General features: G+C 42.3%; 1 protein-coding gene, 1 long non-coding RNA gene and 1 other non-coding gene across 3 annotated transcripts in view; 2 read left to right on the top strand and 1 right to left on the bottom strand.

Annotated features, from left to right (window-relative positions):
* Window positions 1-584: 584 nt before the first annotated feature.
* On the bottom strand, window positions 585-2,934 carry LOC148649676 (uncharacterized). Its single transcript, XR_015925905.1, has 2 exons — window positions 2,794-2,934; window positions 585-2,000 (listed from the first exon to the last, which is right to left on the bottom strand). It is a non-coding gene; the product is annotated as an uncharacterized LOC148649676 (long non-coding RNA).
* A 62-nt stretch (window positions 2,935-2,996) lies between these two features.
* Window positions 2,997-27,120, top strand: part of LOC148649674 (chloride intracellular channel protein 4) — a 28,855-nt gene continuing 4,731 nt past the window's right edge. Inside the window, exons 1-4 of the mRNA XM_088602672.1 lie at window positions 2,997-3,432; window positions 22,992-23,101; window positions 24,683-24,808; window positions 25,310-25,416. Of these exons, the coding sequence (XP_088458798.1) occupies window positions 3,364-3,432; window positions 22,992-23,101; window positions 24,683-24,808; window positions 25,310-25,416 (412 nt within the window). The 5' untranslated portion in view covers window positions 2,997-3,363. The remainder of the gene's footprint in view (window positions 3,433-22,991; window positions 23,102-24,682; window positions 24,809-25,309; window positions 25,417-27,120) is intronic.
* On the top strand, window positions 19,428-19,541 carry LOC148649675 (small nucleolar RNA SNORA5). Its single transcript, XR_015926254.1, has one exon. It is a non-coding gene; the product is annotated as a small nucleolar RNA SNORA5 (small nucleolar RNA).

The following is a 27,120-nucleotide window of genomic DNA, read 5'->3' as shown; positions in this document are numbered from 1 at the left end:
AGCGCTTTTCTGGACACTCCACTCAAAGCGCTTTACAGGTAAAGGGGACTCCCCTCCACCACCACCAATGTGCAGCCCCACCTGGATGATGCGACGGCAGCCATAGTGCGCCAGAACACTCCCCACACACCAGCTCTCAGTGGGGAGGAGAGCAGAGTAATGAAGCCAGTTCATAGATTCTGGATTATTAGGAGGCCATGATTGGTAAGAGCCAACGGGAAATTTGGCCAGGACGCCGGGGTTACACCCCTTCTCTTTTCGAGAAACGCCCTGGGATTTTTAATTACCACAGAGTCAGGACCTCGGTTTTACATCTCATCTGAAGGATGGCGCCTGTTTACAGTATAGTCTCCCCATCACTATACTGGGGCATTAGGATACACAGACCACAGGGTGAGCTCCCCCTGCTGGCCCCACTAACACCTCTTCCAGCAGCAACCGTAGTTTTTCCCAGGAGGTCTCCCATCCAGGTACAGGAAGTGACCGAGTTAGAATTTGTACGATGCAGCCCTGGCAACGGAGGTGTAACCTTTTAGGTGTAAATTGCAAAAACAATTTTTCTGTGTAGAGAAATAATGTAATACTTTTATTACTTCATATTTAAATCTTTAATTTGTTGAGAAGGGATTGGAGTGGTAAGGAAACATACCCAGGCAATCTCTTGTATAGTAGGTTATTTCTCATTATGTCTCACATCTGTCACACAAGGCAAGGCTGCTATTACTCTTTGTTGACTGGATGGGTAAAAAATCATCTGTTTTTATTCTCCTCCTGTGTTTGTCTGAAAACCTTGTGTCTGCTTCCTTTCCTGACCTCTCGTTACTGGTCAGAGTGTTCCTGTAGAACACCGATAAACCACAGAGAAGGAAAATTTAAAGTCACAGGCCTGTCTACAAAACAGATTTTTCTGTCTGCACTGAGCTGTTTTTAGTGTCTTTATAGAAAATAAGTTGCCCGATATCCTTTGTTCTAGGGGACTGAGAAAACGCATTTATTAAATCTTTTAGTATCTAGCTGAGATGTACCCTGAAACATTAAGATCCTGGACCATTTGCTCAAAAGTTTAGTTATCTTTATATACTTTATTTTTTTCAGATAAAGTATTACGGCCTGTAAACAGCTCTCTATTGCTACTGCTGTACAGCATTAAAGAAGCTTAGCACAGTACACTTCTTTTAAGGGTGTACTAATACAAATAATTCAGGGTAATTTTGATGTCATATTTTCATTTTTAGCATATTAGACACATATCACATCACATCCCAGGCATGTCTTGCTCATGGGTATGCTCGTCAATTTGTATGTCGGCACATCAGGATGTCTGCAGTGAGCTCTGCAGTTTTATCCAGCTAACATGGTTTCTTTGACATTTACATTCTAGCCTAAAACGCTAAGATTAAATATGAATTTGTAGTCTTACTAACAAGGTGAATTCTCCCCCCCCCCCCCCGCTCCATTGCTCCAAGAAAACAAAGATGCCTAGGAATTAATTGTTTACACACCTGCCCGAAACCCTAAATTGACTGTTGTTGAAATGAGAGGCAGAAATAGCTGCATAGTGTGGTTTCTGTGAAGATCTGGGAAAATAACAAGGCCTTGGGGACTTCCTCCAGCTGCCTGCCTGCAGTCGAGGGCCTGCTCCCTCTCCTTGTGTTGCATTCCCTGCGCTTCTGTAGCTAACCGATCAATGCCATGATGACTTTGCAGGGAAAAGAAGCAAGGCCCTGATTCGGCAGGGTTGCAAATGCGATTTAATGGAGCTTGAACCCTCTTCAAAGATGCATAACTCGATTTCACTAGAAGCCAGGGCTTGCACAAAATTAAAAAAAGCATCACTTAACATTTCAAGCGTCACCCCTTGACTTAAGGTAATCTTTTCCCCTTCCGCAGTATTTTCTCAAGCACTCCTTCGGTGCGACAACTCCAGTGCTTTCCTTCCGAGTTTCAGCCAGTGGGCATCCCAGCCTCCTCCTCCGGTCTCTCCTTTGAGCACTGAAAAACTAGAAATGAAAAAATAAACTGATGTCTGTAAGATGCAATAGTAAAAACGCAACGCACGGCATGAAAAGGATCATCCGTTTTTTAAGTTTGAAGTTTCACATCCACATAAATTTAAAGTTAGTTTCACAATTAACAATACTTTTTTTTTCCTGAGACGAGGCACGATTTAATATGCCCTATTTTGGATTCTGTTGTTAATCACATTACAGTTCTCTTGTAATGCTTTACACTGTGATACTGTGTTTACTTTTAGATAAGATCATCCAGTATTTTATAGAACAGAAAGCAAAGATTAAATTGCAAACGTCTTATTTTAAACACTAGTTCCACACTTCTATTTTCGTTTTTAATAAGGATTTCCTTTAACCGTGGTAACACTAGAAAGCTGGCTCTATAAGCCCTTGTTATTTCACAAGAGGAAAATTCCCCCTTTTTAATGTGTCAGTTTGTTACATCAAGTCAGATGCTAGTCATCATGCCAGAGCGTGATGAAAACCACTCTTGCCCTGAGTGAAAAAGATATACCGTAAATATACTGTATACACACGTAGGTGTGGCGTTTTAAATAGGTGCCGAGGCTTTAACCTTTACAAGTACAGCATTTCCAAGCGATAAGAAAACCAAACAGCAAGATTTTATGGGCGGTGAACGGTAAACGGTGTCTTTACTCCAGAATAAACAATAATTTAATGAGCGTAATTTTTTTTTTAAAAAGAGCAGACATTAGGTCATGCATTTCCAACTCAATTTCCAAAGAGGAAAAAAAAATTAAACAAAATTAAACAAACAAACCCAGCTTCAGCCTCGCAGATGTTGGGCCAGTCCGGATACTTCTCTTCTGCTAAGATCCCCAAATTCCCAGCGCCATCCCTTCTCCTGCTGGATAGACCCACCCACTTCGTCTGCGCCATGTGTGTGTGTGTGACATCACAGCTTTAAATATTCCCGTTGCCTTTTCTCCCCTAGTTGTGTGTGTGTGTGGGGGGGTGTTCTCTTCTGCAACAGTTTTGTAGCGAGGGGTTTCCGGTGAGCCGGGGGGCGCAGTGTTGTACGCGCAGAGGCGAGGCGACTGCAAGAGCATCTTGAGGGGTTTCCAGTCCCGGGCTGTCCGCCGTGCGCTCTCTCCGGCCAGACTCGGCGCGGCTCAGTCTCACCGCAGTTCTTGGCGACGTTATTGGGTTGGGGGAGGACAAATAAATAAATAAATAAAATACACCGCTGCTGACCGCTGGGCTGAAAGGAAGGGGGAAAAAAACGGAGAACGGAGGAAGGGGGGACAGAAAAAAAAAGTGAGAAGACTGCGTCAAAAAAAAAAAGTAATTTCTGTGGACTGTTGGAAGAGCTTTTGAAACGCGGTCCGCTATGTCGCTATCGGTACCCCAAAACGGAGTGAAGGGGGATAACGAGCCGGTTATCGAGCTCTTTGTAAAGGTAAGTGAAGCCGGAGTGATGCGGGAAACAAAACTTCTTTGTTTTTGGCTCCCTCCCGTCTTATTCAGTTTTATTCCCTCCCGTTTAAACAGCCGTGCTCTGCAGCAAATAAAACTTTGGGCGTTTGAAGTTCGTTTTGAAACGAATAAGAACGTGTAAATACGGCAGATGGACATTTTCCCCCGTATAAACTAGCTGGGTCTGAGTACGAAAAACCGAGATAAAACGACACAATGCTTCTATTCTTTGAAAGTTAGGATTGTTCACAGTAGGGAGGTGGCATTGTGTTGCCTAACCGATACTTCTATTTCATTTACATTTCTGGCGTTTGCGCTGTAGAATAAGGACCGTTAGTTTGCACAGTCCACATTGCACGTTTTTCCTCTGCTTGATCTTGCCAACGCCTAAAGCATGCATAATGGTTTGTGTGTAGAAAGACTGCTAAGAGCAGGTAAAATGTCCAGATTTCTCCAGTAGCACTTGGGACTGCCGTGTATAGGAAGGTTTTCAGCCACAATACATGGGCGTATGCGATGAGTTATCTGCTTTTTATACGCACGGAGAAAACGGGCAAATAGAGACTGCATTCATAACTGTTGTATTAGCTTAAAAAATGCAACATACCTTTGACGCCTAGGCGCAACAGTCTGTACTACTTTTCCAACGCTAAGCTACAGTACGCTGTCTGTATAAATAACGTTATATTTAAGAAACTACTGTATTTGGCAAAACCGTTGTATGGCGTCTGGTATAACGAATGATTAATGATCTCAAACGTAAGCAGTTTTCAACTTTCTTTGGCCTACATACCAAAAACGGAAATATGCTTTACTTTTAAAAAAAATCCATCTAATTTCTGGTCCAGGGTTTCAGCTGGTGACTGGAGTAGGGTGAAGAAGTTCCTTTGTGTTAGAAAACTTCGAAACCGAGAAAGAATAACAGGATACCCTCCCCCTCTCTCAGAAGAAGGCGATCTTTGCTGGGCACATTCGAGAAAAGGCAAAAACGCCACTTTCTTTGCAAACTCCTGGAGGAGCTGAAACTCTGAAACTCCTGGAGTCTCAGAGCCACGTTTTTTTTTAAACTGAACCGAGTCTTTTGAAGGGTTCCGACCAGACTCTACAACGAACAAAATATTTTATCGTCGTACGCGGTTATTAGTTTCACATCGCATATTTTAACGCTTCTCTGAGAGCTGCGTGCGTCGGATCATTATTTTAACATTTGCTCCCAAATGAAATTGCGCTTTCAGCAGAAGTGTGCAGGTTCACGAGTTTGATTGCAGAGGTATGGAACATGAGAGACTCGACTCAGCACACCAGCGAGCCACGATAAACCGGTGTCAAGGAAATTGGGGAAAATACTCACCCATCACACCAGTAAATTGTCCAGATAACAATTTTCCTTAAAGCGTAGGAGCAGCAGAGCTAAAATTGACTTGTATTTTGTTCTGACATATGTTAAGCGAGTGCTTATGCGGTGTTATCATCCTGCCTTGATAGGATGCTGAGGAGATCCCTCTTTACCTTTGAGCAAGAATACCTTTTCCTGTCCGTGGACTTTGCAATTTCTCTTCGTTGTGTCTTTGCTGTAAAAGCCATCAGTGAAAGGCCACAAACAATGTGCAGATAAACAGATTTAAATTGAAGTTCAAGTTCGGGAGCAAGGGCTGAGATACTTTGCACCTCGATAGCACCTGCTGTGCGGTGTCTGATGCCATGACATGCCTCTTTGTGTAATTCAGGGTCGGAGAGAATGTGCCAGGCTATTGCATTTTGAAAATGTTTGTGTGTGTGTGAGAGGGCGGTAACAATGGCTTTTGTCCACTGTCCATCGTGAAAGCAGTAGCTCAGTCTGAGTGAACGGCTCGCTCAGTGCAGTGCCCAAGTCATGCCCGACTGTAGCACATAGTGCTAAAAATAGACTGGTTTGGCTTTATAATGGGTGAATATTGGGCTGGGTTTGGAAGAGTGTGAGGCTGATGCACAGCCCACCGTGAAACATGAGCGAAACAGAAAGGAGAAGGATCTGGATGGTTTTTGGGATGAATGCACATCCTCAACTGTGAGGTACTGGAGTGCCGGACTCTGCAACCCATTTCCTCATGAGCATTGTGTCCAGATTTCTACTTCATCTCGCTGCCAGCCCCCAAATTAAAGAATGAAAAGGAATCCCTTGTGGAATTGTCTTCTCATTAAAAAATAATAAAAGCCACATTATCTGCACCAATGTGCATGGCTGCTAAAATGAAATTCTTCCTCAAACCGCAGGTATTGCTAATTTTTGAGAAGGGATCGGCAGAAATCTAAATTCAGTTTTTCTTTTGAATTCTTAAATTAATCTGTATTGTCCTTTTTTTTTTTAAATAGATCTGCCCATGTCGGTTAATTTCTAAACATACACTGTCTGCTGCAGTTGCGTGCGAGGCCTTTGATAATGTCAAACCTTTCACCCCAGATGACATTCAGAAAAGCATGAACTGCCCCCATTCCCACCCCCCATCACCACCCAGGTCTGACTCCACTGTGGCCTTTGTCTGCTGTGTTAAATACTGAGCTAGTCCAGTTTTCTCTTCTTGTCTTTCTGCAGGCATGGCAGATAATGAACGTTCATGTTTGAGTGTATGAAACTGTTCTAAATACTGCTAGGGGAAATGGGAATCTTATGGATAGCAGCTGTTTTGCATGTTTTGACATTGTAAAAATATAATATGCAAATGTCCCTGTTGTTTCTTGGTATAGAATTACACCTAGGCATTGTGCCCATTATTTAACAATAATAAGTGCCAATTACACTTTGCTTCCTGTTTGATTCAGACATTTGTCCCAGACTTATGAATTGGGACGCCTTGGACTGGGATAGCCCTTTCAGGAGAGATGGAGAGATGTCTTTGTGGATTGTGAAAAGTAGAGGGGACAATGGGTTTGCGTTGCTCTCCTATTCTCTTGTCACTTGCTAGCATGTACAGATCTATTATTGATGACAGGGGATAGTCTTTTCATTGTGCGGCAGAGATGGCTTTAAAAAGAGCAGCACACGCCATCGTGACACTTGAAGACTTGTCTTGGTGTTCCGGTAGTCCCACCTGGCAATGGCTGATAGCATTGTGCTTGAATTTGCTCAGGGTGGTTATTGATATCCTCTATGGCATCGTGTTGTGAGTGCAGATAAGTTGTTTCAGAGGCTTCTAGCATACTGCTTGCAATTGCTAGTTGTTGGGGAGGGGGGGACTGTAAGAGATTATAATAATTATTTGCACTTAAATAGTGGTTTTCTGGACACTCCACTCAGTGCTTTACAGGTAATGGGGACTCCCCTACACCACCGCCAGTGTGCAGCCCCCACCTGGATGATGTAATGAAAGTAATGGAGTAATGCAGATGTATTCGAGAGGTTGTGAATGAGAGAAGGGCATTGGGCTCATCTGGATTTTCTTCCATATTGGTAAAGGAAAAGTTTCTCCATACATGTGTGAAGGAAGTGCAGTTTGGCTGATGATGTAAACTCTTTTACTGTGGAAATGATGACACATGACCATTCATACAGTAGGTGTTGCACCAGGTCCCAAAATAAATTATTACGTCGTTGACCTAATGGCCTATAACACAGGCTTTTCTAGAAAGCTATTTATAGATTCCTTAATCAGATGACCTCATTGGTTAGCTGGAACAAAAGTGAACATGGGGAACTGAGTCATGAAATCATATGAAGTTCCTGGGCTAATAACTCACTCTGTAAATTGTTTTTGAATGTGCCAGGGTTGCTGTGGAAACTGAGGGGTGGCGGTGGTTCACATCGGAGGTGGCGCCTCAGGGCACAGTGAAGGACGGGGTTATAATGAGCGGAATCTTATCCCAGGACAACTATGGCCTGATCACCAAGGGTGGAACCCGCCTTTATCCCGCGATCATTCATAACCACTGTAAACATGAGCAAATGCAGCGAAAAACGATTAAAGGACCTCCTTGAAAAGACAATGCAAAGGGTGTCCATAGGATTAATGTGAGCTTGTGAGCATTAGAAATTCTTAACCTCCTGGGCCTGACCTCTGATATGTGCAGCAGTGCTGAGAAGAAACAACACCTGTCGAGGCTGTCTGATAGTGGAGATGGAGCTCCTTGTCGCTGACCACACCCCTCTTCTCGTGCTGAATCGCGAGAGTGACTGCTGTCAGGTTTAGGTAGCTTGTGTTTTTGAAGTATGTTTTATAACGCCTATATCATTGTCCAAAGTACACGATGCCTGTAAATCCTTCGCAAGGATACTGTAAGCCCCTTGTAATACTGCAATTAAAAAAAACTGCTTAAGGTTTTTATACACAGCACATCTTTGAGGCCTAATTTTTCAAATAGTGCATCTTGAAAATGTTGTATTTTATCTTGCATTTTCATTTTGTTTTGTTTTTTTGCTTTTTGTAAAACACAGGCGTAATGTACTGTATCCTGATTCTTTAGTTATTTGTATTTAAACATGAATAGCAATTAGCAGAAGAGCAAGACCGCTGAACCATGCCCACACCTGGGAAAGGGAACCGTGAAGTGCAAGGTTTTGTATCCCCTCAGACAGATATTTCTGACCCCCTTGTGTTGCACAGCGATATCGTTTGTGATTACTTTTCCTGTCAGAGGTGGCCGAGCTGGAAGTTATTTGCATAGAGACGTGGCCTTACAATGGTATAGTAGAAATGTTGCAAAGCAAGCCCAACCAAAACCATTGAACTGTAATACTCTTTGATAGTGTTTCCTAATACAGTGTACTAGGAATTCCATTTGAGAGTACATGTTGGTTCTTTGATCAGATTTCCACAGTACAGGAATACACAGTTCCCCAGTGTGTGCACTGTGATATTGTCATCGCATTATTATTCAGTTTTACAGACACATTAGCCAATCTTACCCCGGGGCTCTATGTGGTACTAGTAACGCACCTCTGTGTCAGTGACACACTTATAAGCCAAATGCCTTAAAGTTTTGGGTGTTGGACTCGATCTGTTTTCGGGTTTAGCAGGCTGATACTGACTTCTGGAAATGTCAGTGCCAAAGCCATTGTGAATACAGTCACTACAGAAGATTGAGGAAATGATTCTTATACATAAAGGTAATTGTGTGAAGTATTTTTGGCAGTAAATAAAATGTTGTGGTGGAGTGCACACGGGGTGATATGTTTAAAAGAATGGGAGACAATTAAATCATGCACACATAGCCATTTTGCATTATGCCAGATCAGAAAAGGCCTAAAAGGTGTAAAAAACAACAGTACAACAGAAAAACAAATGAACCCTCCGCCGCTTAGTATAGCAGACTCTTCTCTAGAAGACTGCTATTGATTTGAGAATATAACAGTGGCAGACAGTTTATAAAGCCGCAGTACAGGTATGTAGCTCATTTTATGCATTGTTAGTATATGGCATTACTTGCTTAGTTATTGTCCAACCGTTTGAATGTATTTAATGCAGCCTTCATTTCCCCTTTATCTCCTTAACCCCAAACTGTGTAGCTGCAACACATACAGTAACTAAACTCGTACAGACAGTTTGGTGACTGACTTGCTTACAGCCATCACAGTACAAACAGTCCTAACTACTATGGCCCTCCTGTTCCAAAAAGTCATAATTCTGGTTTATTTAGTCAGGGGCTATCTATTGTCAAACCTTCTGTAGTAAGGCCTAACTTCTCCCTGTTGTTGCAAAGGCTGAGGTCGGTTATATAGTTGGTCCGTTTTACCTCGTCACTTCTGATATATGGAATTCAAAATGGTTTGGTACCGATACTCAGCCTGCATCTTCAACACTTGCATTTCACAGGCACACCCCATCATTGCAGGAGAACGGCGAGGCTCATGCCAAGCGTGGCCTGCTTTGGCCTGCCAGTTGCAGTCAAGCTGTTTGGATTATTATTTTTTTGCTCCTGAGGGTGGTGCCCCCTCGCTTCCTCAGTCCGTTACTCTACCTTGTCGCGTTCCGAGGCCCTTCCAGCAGAATCTGCAGGAAGCAAAGATTGCCACCCTGCGCTGGTTACAGTCTGCAGTTGCATTTAGTTATTCTTGTCTCTGCCTCCACAGACCAAAGCTCCTGGCAAAGCAGATGTTATTTTAGACTTGGACGCTTCTGGAACTTTGAGCTGTTTTTAAGCTTTTTGCCAAGGCTGAAGAGAAGGTCTTAACCGCTTAACACTGCACAAGTTTCCTTCTGAGAAAATGGCTGCTTCCAGCTATTGCCTGACATGTCAGGAGTGGCTTATAAAGATCTTAAGCTTCTATTCATAAAAGCTGTATGGGGGATTTGGAAAGAAGCAGACCTCTCTTGTCATACCTTAGCCATTTCCATTTCCCAGGCACAGTGTGACCTTGGTGAACATGCAGAGTCAACAGTCGGCTCTCTGAGGGCTTTTTGAAGAGCTACTTAAATTTTCTGCTCCATCTGTTAGTAACTGACTGCCTGGAAAGGTATTGTACTGCTTGTTCAGTTTCTCAGAAGGTGCTGTGCCTGTGTCTGCATATAGCACTCAAGGGTAGGCATGGCTTTCATCCTGATGTCTGCTTACCATTTTATGAAATGGCAACAGACAAGAGAAGCCTGTATTTCAGAGATGGAAGTGATGTATTTCAGCACTGCAACTCTGCAATGTGATTAGATCTCGTGAACCTGAACTCCAAGTGCATTTTATGATTAAAGCGTCTATATCACGTTTGGCTCTGCTCCAGCTCAGAGCAGTTAAGAAATGGTGTGCTGCTTTGCTTTGCAGAAGAAGAGCTAATTATGCCTCCTTAACATTAAACAGGGTAATTATTTTTTTGTAACTGCAGAAACAAAGGATTATGTGGGATTTCCTTGTTTTTGCTCAAGAAAGGAAGTGTGGATCCTAGTTTCTTAGCCATGACGCCCTGTAAATTGCACAAAGGAAGAACCGCTTTTAAGAGCCTGGATGTCTAACTGCAGATCAAACTGCTGTACGATACTGTGGTTTAGATTTAGTCCTGACGTACATCTGTAGTGGCTAACACTTTCATTTGGCAAAGAACATTACATTTGAAATATAGAGTTGTTATGATTTTGAGTTTGCAAAATCAAAACTAAATTTCATTTGTCATGTATGGCGATTTACCAATTTTTTTCAGGCCTTTCTACAGATACAACATTGTCAGCGTTCTTGTAGAATTCTGTATGAAAGCTTATCTGCCCGCCAGAGCAGCACCCAGAAGCTTGCATTATTAGGAGGTCATAATGACATTATAATGGAAATGCAGACTCTGGAGAAATACTTGCATTAAACACCTGAGAAGACTGGCCACATTCTCTTTGTCCCCGTGGTAAATGCATTTTGGAATTTCCTTTAAACCGAGGTATGCTTTTACATCAAAAAGGTCTCCTCCCAACTCCCAACCACCCCTTGGTGAGATTGACTTGATGGTTTATCAGTCGCTAATTGACGGGGTGAAAACTCACTCTGGTGTGATTAAAACAAGAAAGCGCCAGTTGAATTGAAGCCTTCAATTGCAAAACCTGTGCTGATTAATGGTTTGCTTTTGTGTCTTGCCAATAGAGACTGTCCATAAAGCACTGGTATTTGTAATTTTAAGTTTTAAGTGGCACATGGAACAAAAATGGAGAAATACTGGTCTGCATCCTTTGGAGGAGTGTTAAGGGGCTCTGTAGGGCAGAGGTGCTGGTCATTGAGCAGATGGTAGAACGATCAGTCAGCGATCATTGAGTTTATTAGTGAACCAGTAGGAAATGGGGCTGAGTCTGCAGTTTTGACAGTTACCCACATGGCCAACTATACGCTTCTGTGTGCTGAGAGAGCCTTCCTTTTTTGGCGTCGTTTCATTCTCTGCTCGGCGTTACTCCTCCACAGAAGAGATGGAGATGGAGATGTCAGCAAAATCCTGAAATCTGCATACCAGATCAAAGGTTTTCAGCTGCTCCCCAGAAGCTGGGTTGGTTTGAACCAATGGACAGTCAACAGTGCATGAAAACTAAGTAAATAATTCTTCAGGTGCTCCTCTCATAAGTGTGGTGCTGCTGACCCAGTGTCTAGTTGTTGTATTAACTTGCTGTTTTAACCCCATTTTACCCCTTTTCATAATGCTGTTGAGTGATGTCTGCACACATGGTGACAGTGCACCCTTAAACTTTCTCTAACATCTGAAAGAAATGTCAGGACAGCCAGGGACAATCCTTGTTGAGGGATTACAAACCTCCTTTTGTTCATCCCAGAACTGTGATAGATGGCCTTTTTTCAATTTGAACAGGTATTTGGATGAACCTCTAGAACAGAATGTAGAGTGTGGCTGACCTGCCTTATTAAAACGGCAGAAATGTGTTTCCATTTCCCTTAGCTCGGAAGGTTTTTCTGAGTGAAAGTGACCTCTCTGACTTCTGCAGTAATTATCTGTCAGTCAGCAGATATTATATGTATTATGGTTTTGTAAAATTTCCTTTGACTTTGGAATAAGTTCTGTTTAAATATAACTTATTAGCTCCAGAATCATAGCTTATGATTATAGAGCCCAGCCATATTAATGCCATATGCCTTGACATCATTTGCATAACAGTGATCATAAAAGGGCGAGCACACAAAACTGAACAAGAGGGCTTGTTGCAGACAGCTCTGCACAAGGCTGGTGTTTATAGAGACGTCATGGGAAACGAAGACCATTCTGAGTTTAGCAAGCCTGGCCCCTGGTTCTGCGATTGTGATATTGGAAGTAAGTTCTATGGGAATATCTCAAGGTCAAAGAGTTAACCTGCCACACAGGGAGGAACAGTATTTTTACCTCACCTTCATTGAACGTGCTGCGTCATTGACCTGTGAAAGAAGCAAAAATAATAGTACTAAACGAGGATGTCTGTAAAATATGCTACACCGGATAATAGCAGAATGTTATTTTAATTGTCTGGTGCTGTAGATTTTAAATTGAGTTGGACGTCAGTGGAAACACGCGTGTCTTGGGTTAAATTGCAAATTCAGACTATTCTGGGTGTCTCCTCCAGATGGCTATGTGCTGGAATTTTAACAAAGAGGTGATCATTAGGCGGCGAGATTCCAATTTTAATTTTAGGGACCAGCCCTTCTCCCCTTTTCCAACAGCACAGTTTCTACTGAGCAGGAATTTGCTCTTCAGAAATGTCTCAGCTATTTTCATGTCTTCTGTTTAACTACCTTTGATTTAGCAGATTTTGGAAGTTTGTCACCTGTCTGCCAACTTCACTGAAAGCAGAGAACGACAGCCTTTCTTCAGATTATCCAGTTACTCTTTTATTCTATTTCAGAAGACAGGCAGTTTTTTAATTTAGAATTTCCAATCATTTGTTGTACTCAACTGATTTGTACCTCAGAGTAACCCCAGAAGTTATTTTATGGGAGATGTCCTACTGGGAATTATTACACATAGAAAAACAAATCCATAAATTTACTTCAATTTTTTTTTTTTACAGTTGCAAGGGAAATATACCATTAATGTAGCTTAATAGCTTCATGAAATTGCCTTGTTGTTTTTTTACTGCCTGGCTATAGCTGAGCTGTAGGCTTTGGAAGCTGATGGGGGGATAGAAACAAACTGGTTTTTAATGAGAGTGCAAAAGTCACTTTTTTTTTAGCAAACATTAACATGGGAAATTACGATTACCTCTCACTGGAGCATGATGGGCAACTGTGCACATCGAAACTGGATTTTTCATGGCTGTTGAACTTTTTCCCCATCGTCCCATTTTGTTTTCCTTTCACAAAGGGTTGCTCAGGGGGTGTGGTGTAGCTGTGGCCCATTTAAACCCCCCGCTGCTTAAGTTACTCTGATCACATGTCCTCCGCAAAGCCTCCTGTCCAGCTGGGAGAAGGAGCACGAAGTGTCCTGCTGATCATCACAGACATCTGCTTGGGGAAAATGTGCTTGCAAGTGCCTAATTAGAATTGCTGTTCACTAGGAAGCTAGGTCCCAGTTGCTGTAGTGTGTTTGCAATTGCAGTCCTTCGCCGAGAGCAGCCGGACTTGTTCACTTTGATCTTTGCTTCAGTCACAGGTTGGTCCTGGTACCTCTTCCTCAGTGGGGGAAACTCCCATAAAAAGAATATGAACAGCCCTGAGCTCACTCTTGCGACGCTGCCCAGGGTCGTAAGTATACGTCCAAGGCCAGCCTGACAGTGTTGGAAATCTACAGCCGCCCCAGCCCGTATTCATGTCGTAGAGTGTCATTATATTGCCAGTTTGAACATGGGGGCGCTCCATCTCAATGGCATGTGGATGGGAGTGTTGAAATCCAAGATGGCTGAGATCTGGCCTTGGGCCTGTGTGAAAGGCCACTGAGTGAACTGTATCGATACAGACCTGGTCCCAGGCTGCCTTCAGTGTCTTCATTCAGTGGCTGATTCTTGAAAGAAGTCAGGGTTACAGCTTCAACGACATGGCTGGGCAGCTTGTTCCACACTCCCACCACCCATTGTAATAAAACCCTCCCTGTAGAAGCTGTTGATTATTTGAAGTCCCACACATTGCCATGGTCTGAGCGGTGACTCTGGTATCTTCAGAAGTGCTGTTGTAAATGTGGTCTCTTTTTTTTATTCATTTGCCAAACGCCTGTGTTAAATACTGGAATTATAAGTACTAAGAAGAGTGTCTCATTCTACATACACAGAAAACTCTAAAAGGAATAATGATTTTTTAAAAAAAGTTATTTTAAATACAGTGACTCTGCTCTGAGCAGGAAACTTCTCCATTTAAACGAGTGCGTTAAAAGGTGCTTCAGTGTCTTAATAGTTAACATCAGAGTAGTTTCTCTCTGTGTTTCCAGCTCCTGCCTCAGATGTGGTTGACTTTGATTATAAAAGCCTTGCTTGTTGTGATTCAGTAGAGTGAGTTTTAATAACTCACAAAAGCCCAGATGTCCAGATGTGTGTTCTTTCACTCAGTCTTGTGTGCTATACTCCAGGAATGCAGAGTATCTGGATGAAACCATTCTTGATGGCTCTCAGTTCCCCCGAAAGAACTTAAAACTTAAAACTACTGTATGTCAGAAATGGGAAAACAAACAATTGTCAATAAATCTGTTCTATTTCTTTGGAAGTCACATCTGTAAAACCAAAACTCTGATCCATGTGTTCTCCTATTATCCTGCTTAGCTCCTCGAAGGGACCATGGCTGGTACCTGCGTCATAGAAATAGCCCTCAGTACAGTGGGGAGGATGCTTGAATATATTTAGAAAACCACCCTAATTATGGTATTTAATACTCTGTTGCTGTGTTGCGTGTCGGGGAATTTACATGAATATATTTTAGCCCAGTTCTTGAGGAATTAACATGGTGAATTGCACAGAGGGGAGGAGGGCACACAGCGAGTAAGAGAGAGTGCAGGAGCCGTTCTCGCTGGTGCTGTTTCCAGATGCTTCAAGGAGACAGTAGCGCTTTTCACCTTGAAAATGAATTCATTTCTTTCGAGGCCCGATGTGAGCGGAGTCTTGGCTTTAGCCGCTGTGGAGCGAGAGAGAGAGGGGCCGGGAGAGCGAGACCGAGGCAGCAGTGCCCAGTGGGAGCTGGGAATTCTAGGCCTCTGACTCATTCGCCCGGGTTGTGTGTTACTCAACAGCTTGGCAGCTGGGAGCGCGCTGCTGTGCAGCGTGGCCGTCTCCCCTTCGGAAAAGGAAAGTGAAGCTGTGGCCGCTGCTGTCTCTTCTGTTTGCTGTTCTTCTGGGCACCTCCCTCTCCCGTGTGGGCGAGAGGAGCCTGGTGGTTCTGCCTTAACCATGCAGACAGCTCAGACTGACTCGTCCTTGACCAACACTGGCACCTAGACTGTATTGCCAAATCGGTAAGGAAGCTGTCTGGCTTTGACTGTTTCACAGTCTGCCCATTTATTGGTCGGACAAGTCTATTGCAAGGCTTAATTATATAAATGCTGTCTTATTGGCCTTTGTTTCATGAAACCCGAGCATTCTCGCGTTGCTCAAAATAGTCGGATTTGTCAAAGATATAATAAGCACCTATAATGTTATATTCCTATATAGCAGGATCAGTCCATAAAGTTCAGCTGTGACAGAAGAGATCGAGCCATACTACACCACTCTGTTTATGCAGTATAATGTGATTGTATTAGTCTAGCTTCTGCAACAGCAATATCAATCTATATCCATCAGCTGATAATGCAATCACACCATGCTAGGAAGTAACAGGTTCAATCCGACTCCATCACTTTTAGTCTAAGTATTCAAATACCTGGAAAGCTGGTTAATATTGACACATTTTCCCAAAGGCTTTTAGGATAGAAGGCTAATTTAATGTGTATCCTTATTTGGTTAAACCCAAGAAAGCACCCTGGACACTTTATTTAGAAAAGGGTGGGTCTCTTTTGGTCTATGTTTAGATGTTTCCTCACCAATGTATTATACCCAACATAAAACATGCAGTGGTCATCTGTCATTACTCTACAGGAGTGTCTGTTATCTTGGGAGGCATTGCAGCAGAGCAGCTAGTTTGCTTAGGTCTGATCAAGTGTTTCACAGCAGTTTGTTAGCTTTCATATTTAAATTACAGCGATCGTAAACAATGTTATTTGAGTCCCATGATGTATTTTCACAGCAGTTTGTTAGCTTTCATATTTAAATTACAGCGATCGTAAACAATGTTATTTGAGTCCCATGATGTTCTTGTAATACCCTAAATTAGAATGTAGAAAGAGTTTAAAAACTTCAGAAAAAACAAGGTACAGAGAGCTAGTCTTAAATTCGCTGATAACTGTTGCATGCAATGTTCTTTTTGTGTATGGAGAGACATTTTCATTTCCGTTTTGGAAAATGTAATTGGTAAGCTAATGATAAAAAAGTAAAACTGGCAACACATAGTTTCTTGGCCTTTAAAAACCTGCACTGATATCTTGTACAGTATACAGTATGTATAGAAGCTGCAGAGAAGAGTGTTGATTTTTAAACTCTAGATCTCCGAGTTTTCTTCTGTCCCCGAGCAGATAAATCTCCTGTCTGCACACAGTTTTATGCAGGCTGGCACTCTCACAGCAAGTCCACTTGAAAAACAGCCGTCTTGCACAGCTGACTTCTCTTCCAGGAACTGTTGTTCTCCACACACTTTCACAGCAGCTGACCCAGGTGCGTGGAGCGACAGCTCTCAATGAGAAATGACTCCCTTAGGAACGCCAGACCCAGTTACCGCTGGGTGTGAAGCAACACATTAACAGACATCACTAATGCATGATTTCAGCTAGCAGTCACCTGGGCAGGTTTATATGGTATTACTGATTGCTCTTTAATTAACCTGTTAATAAGACTCATTTGTTTTTAAATGTTAAGTGTAATAAGTAATATAAGATCTCCAATCATACTAGGGAATAGGAACTCTTTAATTATTCAGACTTTTACTTTATATTTAATTTGTGTTATTTTGAAATTAGTTTCTGTAAATTCCCAGGGCTTTCAGCTTTAGGCAGTTTACGTTTCACTGTACTTTTAATTAGGCTTCCCTTTTAAATATTTAGATTAGTGGCAGTTCAGAAATCACTGCTAAAATGGACACTACATGAGATTTTAAATTTAAAGCACTAATGATATTATTACAGCATGCCTTTGTAAACATCTTAAATAGCACTCCTAATATCCAGTTGTACCAACAAATTTAGATCTGATTTTGAAACCTAAATTATCTTCCTTTTTGTAACTCCTCTGTTGAATTGACACAATTACTCTAATTGCTGGAGTAAGCATAGGTGTGGAATACTTCTGGCAGCTGGCTTCTCCTCTATATTCCGTTTCCTAAAATAGTTCCTTTGCATCTTCCAGATCTTTTCCTGGCTGTTTTCTGTTAGCTTGGCCAGAACAACACTATGTGGACTTTGTGATTTGCTTTTTTTCCCATTTATGGTAAATGGATAAGAATACACCATTTCTATGGCATTGTACCATGTTTGAAGCAAAAGTGGTTGAACTATGCAATGTTTTTTTACCTAACAGAGTTAAGCCTTGTCTCCTTACCCTCTTCAAGCGGTTGCGTATGCAAAACCTTCGTTGTTTTAGATGTGTTGGACTGTAGGACCACCTCTTTGAAATTGCGGAGATGTTCTGCTTTTCCTAGTGTTTTTATATAGGTTACAGTGCTAATTAGAGGGGATTCCCTTAATGCTGCATTTGGTGGAACAGATGTAGTGGTAGAGCACAGGCCAGTAGGTGTGTGGTCCAGAACACCCTGCCCTAGCATGCGTGAAGCTTCAACTGGAGACGATCATTTTGTAGCCTTAAGGGTTTTGCAGTGTATACGTGTTCAGGTTTGACGTTCTTGAAACTGAAGTCGCTGCTCTTCTCCCATCTGATATACGGCTCCACCTCTCTGGGAAGAGGAAAAGACTCGCATGCGTTTTGCTCAGTCTGTTCTTTTTGGGAATATCTGGGAACGCGGTGAGCCGTGCTTCTCGACGGACGAAGCGCTGGGACCCCTGGCAGGCGAAACGGGACATTTCTAAAATAGTTTGCATCCCTTGGCTGTGCCGAGAGGCCCTGTGAAGGGGGGTGGTTGTTGTGTTCAGCGCTTGGCGGCTTGGGAAGTTAATGAGAGCTGCCTGGGAGCTGCTCCTTCCCAGGTCTTCATGGAAACGTCCTCTTGGGAAAGAGGCTGTGGCAACAGTCTTTCGGAGCTGCCTGTGAAGACGGACTGCGGGGGAGAGCCTGGGCTGGATTAATAGCCACTTATTCGTACAGGGACATGAGCGAAACCAGGGAAAAATCTCTGCTAGGGTGGTGGTACCCTGATTATCCACTAGTTTAGTACATTGTTTCAAACCTTCCATTCATCTCGGTTGTACCGAGTTCAGAGGTCTCATGGAGTTTGATTTATGATGCAGATACGTAGTGAACAACAGGGAGTCTTGGGAGTGCAGTCTGATCATGTGTGTGCAGCTTTAGAAACTTGTACCATTCGGAGGCACCTTGTATACTGTGGGATTACATATCAATAAGACTCTGCCTTTTGAGTTTTTGATAGTAAAGTCACTGAAACAGGCTAACAGCTAGCCTAGTAGCTCCAGTCGTCTTCAGAATCCTGAAAGCGGAATATTCTTAAAAGTAATTCCAATGGCTTCTGAGGGTAGAATTATAGCGAAAGCTCTGTTGTCTTAAATGGAGGGATTCAACATGTATATGTGTGTTTTAACAAAGCACCGTATAGCCTGTTTCGTATGATATATTTATATTCCCCAGCTCTTTATTTCTAGATATAATCACGTAATCTTCTGAGGTAGTTTAAAATACATCCAATTCGAAAGAGCTAAAAATTTATACTTCCACAATTCCTCTTTTTTTTGGCAAGTAAGCCTTTAACCTTTGGTCACGCAGGACCACTGTTTAACATCTGTGAAGTGCTGCTGGATCAATGATCAACTCACGCCTGTGTGATACAGGAGGAGCCTTGACAATATTCCTACACCGCTCTCTAGAGATCAATGATTGCTGAGCTCAGAGGATTTATTTGGCAATTTCAGCCGTTTATGCTGAAAATGCTTCAGTATAATCTCTTGGGGAGTGGGTGACATAATTTAAAACTTTATTAGCCCTTTGAGTGGAGATGCATGTTCATTTCGCTTTAATAGACTGCAGACAACATACACACGTTGCGTGCAGAAATCGTCATGGGAACAGCAGGCAGAGGCAGCAGAGTGCGAGTCTTCAATTTCCGCTGATGTTGCTCTGCTGGTTTCTAATAAGCAGCCAGTCTTCTCAGGTGAGCTGGCTGAAAGTGGGCAGTTTAACCCTTCATGGGCTGAAGTGAAGCAGCATTTGCACACAGTCTGTCTCTTAGAAAAGTTCAAAAGCATTTCTCGGCTTCACCATTGTCTCCCACAGTCGTCATTCATTACAGTGTTTGAGAAAATGGCATTTGTATGTTATGCATGAGAGATATGCAAAGGTGTCCTGTATATAGGAATAAACAAGTTGATCACTTACATGTTGATAACTTGATTACATACAAGAAACAGTATGTTCGCACTTATTAGAAAGAATACAGGCCTGCACACTTGTAAAATATGGTTTGACCTCTGTTTTAGTTCTGACTGAACAAAATGTGTGCTACATAAATATTTTTGTTATATTCCTCCATTTTAAATGTCATGAAAAGATAAAACAGCAGAGATGTTAGCTCAAGGTCGCTTACGTGCCTGTGGTATTTTCCTCTGTGGTGTTTACTTGTATATCTCTGTCCCAGCGGCATTAACTCCAGTCTGACTGGAACACTGTGAGCTTTCTGTACAGAGCTGTGTTCTCCACAGACACGCTAACTGTCAGTGTATCTGGAGGGCTAAGTTTTTCTAATCAAATAATCGGAGTGTGTCTGAGGTTGCGCTGATTTCTCGAAGCTGCATGGGAAACTGTATACTGTATGTGAGGCATAACCCACAGAAACTCCCGTGATTCATATGGGAGACACCATGCCCTGGGTGATGATTCACACCCAGACTTCAGTCCCCAAGGGTGGGGCAGCATGACCTCCTACACTGGAGACCCTGACTCATCCAGATACATTATGAACCTGGAATGGGGCATCAGACTTCCTTTGGTGAAAGGATTCCTGGGGCGACCAGAGGCACGGGCATTTCTTCAGTGGAGAAAAAAACGGGGGCTTTCATGAAACAGCTCTGACCTCTCGGCACCATCGGCTTAATGATTAATAATAATAATTGCTTACACTTATATAGCGCTTTTCTGGACACTCCACTCAAAGCACTTTACAGGTAGTGGGGACTCCCCTCCACCACCACCAGTGTGCAGCCCCACCTGGATGATGTGACGGCAGCCATAGTGCACCAGTACGCTCCCCACACACAAGCTCTCAGAGGGGAGGAGAGCAGAGTGATGAAGCCAATTCAAGATGGGGATTATTAAGAGGCCATGATTGGGAAGGGCCAATGGGAAATTTGGCCAGGATGATCAATGAACGGGATGTCAGTGAGCTCTGTAGTGGTTTAGATAAGGATGGATTTTTATCCTTCTTTAAAAAGAAGTTTCTGAAAGCAGTAGCTTTATGTGGGTTTTTTTCCTAAAATAAACTTCTTGATGCAATTAGCCGTTTGCACAAACCTATCCAGATATGGTTTTCTAGCTCATGTCAGCTCCAGCTTTTGACAGACATGGTTTATGTTTTTATAAGGCTAAAATTACTTAGATGTGTGCTGTAATTGAAGCGTGGCATAACATTATGTAAACCTGCTCTTGACTAGTAAGAAATGTAGTTTTCATTGGAGATTACATTACAAATGAAACTTTTTCAACAGGCTGGTATAAGAATTGCAGGGCGATGGAACATCAAGCTGAGAAGCAAAGCTTAGTGCTTGAGTGCTCTGCTCTTTTAATCACATTTATCTCATTCTTTGTTAGCTGGTGATTGTGGTCAAAAGTGTTGCACCACAGTGATATGTATTGTATGTTTATATATATATAATATATATATAAAAATAGCCCTGTGAGATGTTTTAGTTTCCTCTCAATGCTAATAAGACTTTGTTTCAGCTTCTTAATCTCATCTTTTTCTTTCGCTGGCTGCTGAAATCCTTCCTCTCTTTGAGAGCTCATTATATTTAGGGAACATAGCAGGGTTTCTGTGTATTTGAATAAAATGCAAAGTCCTTCTCCCCAGGAGCATCTGTGGCATACAAGAATGGAATTTCATCAAATATTAAATATATTTTTCATGGCTCCAAACATACCTTCATGTCACGCTGGTAGCTAATTGTCATTCAGGAGTGCAGACCTTGCAGGCTGTCTGTCAGGATCTGTCCGAAAACATCTGCCTTGGGTATTTGCCTGTCCTCTCAGGCCCAATCAAATAACAAACTGTGCTAGTGAGATTGTCAAATTTGTGGAGCACGTTTCTTGAGATTTACGTCCGAATGACTTCTGCCTTCTGTGAGTGTTGGGAAGATTTCCTTAGACTTTGGTTGTGCTTGATTTTACTATATCATATCCACATATATAAACCAATGTGTAAAGCTTGGATTAAAATACTGCAGTACATTCCCGAAACCTCCTGATTCACTAGTGAATTTAAAACTCACTTAGAGGGATCTTAGGAGATTGCTGGCCTTGGCATCATCAGTAAAAATGCTTAGTGGGCTGTTGTGCAGCAAGCATGCAACAGGTTCTTATTTTTGTATGTACCTTGGTTCAACGTTTAAAAAGAAGCAAAACTTAACTTTCCTTTATGATACAAGTACTCATTGTCCAAGGACTGTTAGCCTCATTTATCATTTACAGACCAAAACACTTGAAGTGAGCTTGGAAACAGTTCAGTGAAGCCATTGAACTGAAGCCTTAGGCGCGTTTCTGAAGAGGCTTTCTACCTTAGTTAAAAGTCACTGTAACTAAAGGCTCCTAACACTGGCAGGCACAGTAAATCCTTGATAATGTATAGCTTGCAGTTGTTGGCAGTGAAGTGTAAGGAGGAGGTAAGGGCGGTCGAAATACCTCTTATCTACTGGTAGTTCTGAAGTCAGTCGGTAAACCTGGAATCTGACCTGACTTCTTTTTTTTTTTAGTGATTTGTATACTTTTTGTAACATTACATGGCTCAACAACTTCCCCTTTGTGCCCCTTTTGGAGATCCTGATGTGTTAGTCATACTTGGAACAGGAAAAGCCATTAACATTACTGGAAATCCACAGAGAAAGAGCTTGCTCCCATTTCACACCATTGAGGGATCATTGTATACTTGTTAGGCTCATAATCTAGACCATAAATGTTATTATATTGACAGTTCATGGGGCTGTACAGAATATCAGTACAGTGTTTTGTGCTTTTTAAACAGCATCTATGAAGGATAACATGAAGCAGTCGGAACAGACAACTTCATAGAGTGCAGTATGTAGATGAAATATTTAAAGAACGGTCTTATTTAGTGAGTTTTTTCAATCTCTGAATGCAGGCTTATGTTTAATTCAGGGCACCATTAAGTTTGTCGTGTGGCAGCACAAATATGATTTATGACAGCAGATCTGTTTGCCCTGCACAAAGGGCAAGACTGCTTTGTTTTAAAGAGACTCTATTTCCCGTCCCACTGCGGTGACCCACATCAGGAACATGGATATTGTTTCCTTGTGAGTGTCAGGGGCACCTTCTCAGCTGGATTGCCGGAGGTCGTACCCGTGTCGGGAATCGCACAGAGACGGCTCTTCCCCCTCGTCAGTGTCATTTTTTTTGTTTGTTTGGCTGTTGAATCCAGGTTCCTCTAAAGAACTTTGATTACTCTGGTTTTCTAAAAACGCTTGCTTAGGAGTTTAAGTCAGTAAGACTAAGCTTCTTGAAGTTCAGTTATAAATCCAGGTCTTGATTATCGTGCCGCATCATTGTTTTTGAGGTTTTGTGATTTCCGATCTGGTGGGTGGTTTGACGTTTTGGTTTAATCCAAGAATGTTAATGTAACTGAAGCAGCAAATACTCTTCGAAGTTCATTAAGAACTAAACTTCGTGGGCGTGTGGTTAATTGTTCAGCTGCTGTGAATATCGTTTGTTAGGCGTTAACCCTGTGAACTTCGGAGGGGAAAGGCGTGATATTAAACGGGGAATTGTCCTCTGTTCGCAGGCGGGGAGCGATGGGGAGAGTATTGGGAACTGCCCCTTCTCTCAGAGGCTCTTCATGATTCTGTGGCTGAAAGGAGTGGTGTTCAACGTCACGACCGTCGACCTGAAGAGGTGAGGCTTCTGTCTTCGTCTCGGCTTCTTATTCAGCAGGGATTTCACCCCCTGGTCTGAGCAGGGAAGCCACCTTGTCACCACATGTTGGGGTTAAATCATGTTAGAAGAGGCAGTATATGGGTCTGAACCTTCCGGCTCTCCCCTTCTTCCATGTGCTGTGATGTCACTGTCGGGGCTTTGCCAGCAGGCCGAGTGGTTCGAGCTTCTCGCGGCCCAGTGTGATGGCCTCTTTCCTAGAGAGGAATGCAGCTGCCGGCCCTCTTCTCTCCTCCTCCTCTGTACTCATGCTGCTGAAGTCATGCCAAGGCTGTGAGGTCATTTCCTGCCATTGTAGCAGCAGGCTGGCTGCTGATTTTAGAACATTACCATTTGTGTTGCTCAACACGGTCTTGGTTGAGGTTTATGTCGTAGTTCTGCTCCCCTGCCGAGTTGTTTTAAAACATAAATTGGACACATTTAGCATTATAACGTTTCATCTTGACATTTTTGCTGTGCTTTTTCATCTAGCAAAAAATATGCAAGGGAATATAGGGACCAAATCCACCTGCCAGGAATATACTGTTAAATCGCTCATTGTAGGAATTTTTATACCATCAACTTAACTCCATTTAACTAAATGTTCTACTCTCTTGGTGATACACAATGTAATATTCACTTGGTCCCAGTATATAGAATATATTCTTCAATGTGCTTTTAACCTTGCTTTTTAAATTGTTGATATCTGATGCAGTTTTATTATCAAAGTGAAAATTTAAAGCAGTTTGGCTGCTTTTCTGGTTAGAAACTGTGAAAAGGAAGTTTGTGCTTGGCTGTTGAGCTTTTAATCGTAACCTGTAATGGCTAAACAGTTTAATGAAAACGGAACACCTAAAGAACAGAGAGAACGTTTTTGAAACAAAGCAGTTTATTTTGAAATTCATAGAACTTGTTGATCCAGCTAAATCTATTGTAAACATTGACTGGAAATTCTAGCTGTTGAAAAGCTTAGCAGTGCTGTCCAGACTAGATTTCACTGGAAATGTCTTGCCTAACGTTTGTATTGTTCTGTGCGAAATTGGCCTGTGCTCTCCTGTTGAATAGTGGCTCTGAGATGTCTGTTGATCAGCATCCAACGCTTAGCTCACAAACTTCTGGCATCGGTCAGGGTGGTACAATGGAGTGTATCGTCCTGCTGTGAGTTCACGGACCACAACTAGGATTTCTCAGTCTGCTCCTGGCATGTGTGTGATCGCACTGGGTTCACCTCAGGAATACAATGACATGCATGTCCATTATTTGCATTTTAGAGTTTGATAAGTAGTATATATTTGTTTTGCCTCATTGATCGCCGAATGTGCTTTCAGAATATCCCACATTTCAAAGTAGATAACTTTCATTTGACTTCTGTTCTTGCTTGCAAAGAGCTCATTGCCAAATGGCGAAAGACAAAATGGTCTCTGCTCTGCTTATCAGTTTATGAGCCTCGTAAGAGGTGGTTTCTTGGAAAATCCCACTCCAGGTCATAGACATTCTTGCCCTCGACGTTTGTCAGTGAGTTCCATGCTCTCCAATGATGCGTGCGGTTGTGCGGTGTTGCAGGAAACCAGCAGACCTGCAGAACCTGGCCCCTGGCACCCACCCGCCCTTCATCACCTTCAACGGAGAGGTGAAGACCGACGTCAACAAGATCGAGGAGTTTCTGGAGGACGTGCTGAGCCCCCCCAGGTGAGCCTCCCTGGAGGAGCCCTTTCAACATCTGCATACCTTCCAGTGCCAAATAAATCATCACACCACTTATTGAAGATCAGGACTCTGTTCTGCGAAAATCCTTCTTTCAGAAATGTTACCTGTGCGCTAGCACAGTACTCGGGAGCTTTGGGGAACGCCTTCAAGCACTCAGTACTAAGATAAAGGAATCTTGCATATCTTATGTGCTTTTGAACAGTGTAAATGTACCTAGGTTAGGTTATACACATTGATATAATGTGCTTGGGTGAATTTACAAAGAAATGCAGCGTTTTTAAAATGGAGAACAAGACTGACTTCATCAATGTTTGGAAGATATTTTTGCAAGAGGTTCTTTGGGTTGCTGACTGTTCTTTCTCGTACTGAAGGGTTTCATCACATGCTTAAAACCCACTGGCAGCTGCTGTGTCCTTCCTTAGTATGATTCTTCAGACTTGGTGTTCTGTATGGAAAGATGCTGATGTGTGAATCTGGTGTTAGGTACATGAAGCTGGCCGCTCGACACCCAGAATCCAACACTGCTGGAATGGACATTTTCGCCAAGTTCTCCGCTTACATCAAGAACTCCAGACCAGATGCCAATGAAGGTGAGCTTCTCTGCACCACCACCACCATGAACCACCATGAACACTGATGAAAACTGGCAGGACACAGCCGCATAGAGGAAAAGTAGACCTAAGAGTTCATTGCATTTGCAAGCAACTTGCCAGATCCCCAGTAATACAGCAACAAAGCAGTGGAATCCTTTCATACTGCTTAAGCAACACCATTGCAAATATACAGCTTTGGAAATAGGCATTCTTTATTTTGCGTGAAATAATTGGATTAAAGGTGGACAAATAATTCTAAGGCCTGTTCGGAATTAAAACTGTAAAAAGCTGACAGGTTTTTAATGAGTTTTTCCTTTAACGTCATGAATTCTGTGTAGTTCCATCAAGTGACATTTAGGAAGAGGCTAGTAGAATTCCAGAGAGAGCAACATGGGGAAACATCGCTTGCACAGAAAATATCACAGGGCCACATGTTTAACAAAAGTTTCTTTGTAAGAAAGCACTCTGTCAAAGAAACGTGCTGCTCCCATGAAAAGCTGGTTTCTGCCCTAGGAAGATATTTATGGAAATGCCTTCCCAGTTTTTCAAATCTGATATATATTTTTTTTAATTTTAAGCACACTAGCCAGTAAACCAGAAAGCGGACAGTGAATGTTTTATCAATTTATTCTGCGGCAATTCTCAACAGTTTGGAGCAGGGCACAGTGTTTTTAATATCCGCAACAGATGGGAATACTGTAACTTTTTTTTGCAAAGCCTGTGGGGTTTTGGTATTGATTATGTGGCTAAGCTCTAGGCATGTTTGAAATGAGAACTTTATTGCTGAAGAAAGCAAGGGATGAAACACTACGAACCTTGTAAGTCTCAGATTGAATTACTCACTGTTGGTAGAAAATTCCAGTTGCTTAGCAACCCCCAGAGGCTTATTAGACCTGCTGGTTTTGAGAGAACAGTGTTCAGCTTTGGCCTGTCTTTGTATTGTTTCATCTGTTGACATTGTGATCCTATGGTACCCTCACATTTTATTTGAAGCTTTGCATTAAAAGAGGATACAGCCACTGATCTAAAGGAATAAACATTAAAAAAGCACATTGTAGTAAACGATCAAAGTGGCAGATCATTTTTCAAAACCACAAATCCTTTTTTGCTTCCCTGGAATCAGCCCAGAGAAGAGCTACCAGCCAGATACATTTCTGGTCTTAAAGGAATGTGCTGCTCTGGAACTTCTCGGTTTTTATCGCAGAGCAAACATGTTCAAAAATCCTTGAAGGATTCAAGTATTCATGAAAAGCCTTTTTCTAGACAAAAGGTTGTAGGAGTCTGGAACAAGCTACCTCGTTTTATTGTTGACAGAAGAGCATCAGTTTCAAGATATGGCTGGATTAGATCCTCAGCTCAATTAGCTAATTATTTGGTAGTAAATAAACTTGATAGAATAAATGGCCTCACATCAAGTTTTTTCTCAGTTTATAATGTATTTTTCACATACTGCCAAGTGAACCCATTTAATACGAATATTTGTGAATAATAGGGATATTATTTTAACCACCACTAATTTGAATTGACTCGCTGAGCTGTTTCATGTACTCCCTGTATTCATTTACTCCCATTTTATCTCTATATGTGAACACAGTACATCAACATAAAACACCACACTACTACCCTGCTACTGTAAGTGAAGTGTCAAATGGAATCAAATCTTTCCTGCTGCCTTCCAGCACTTCCAAAAGACTCCACTGG

The sequence above is a fragment of the Lepisosteus platostomus genome, chromosome 13 (assembly GCF_059453375.1).
Source record: "Lepisosteus platostomus isolate fLepPlt1 chromosome 13, fLepPlt1.hap1, whole genome shotgun sequence".
NCBI classification, from domain to species: Eukaryota; Metazoa; Chordata; class Actinopteri; order Semionotiformes; family Lepisosteidae; genus Lepisosteus; species Lepisosteus platostomus.
Note: the sequence above shows the minus strand (reverse complement) of the source record. Positions and strands in the feature narration are given on the sequence as shown.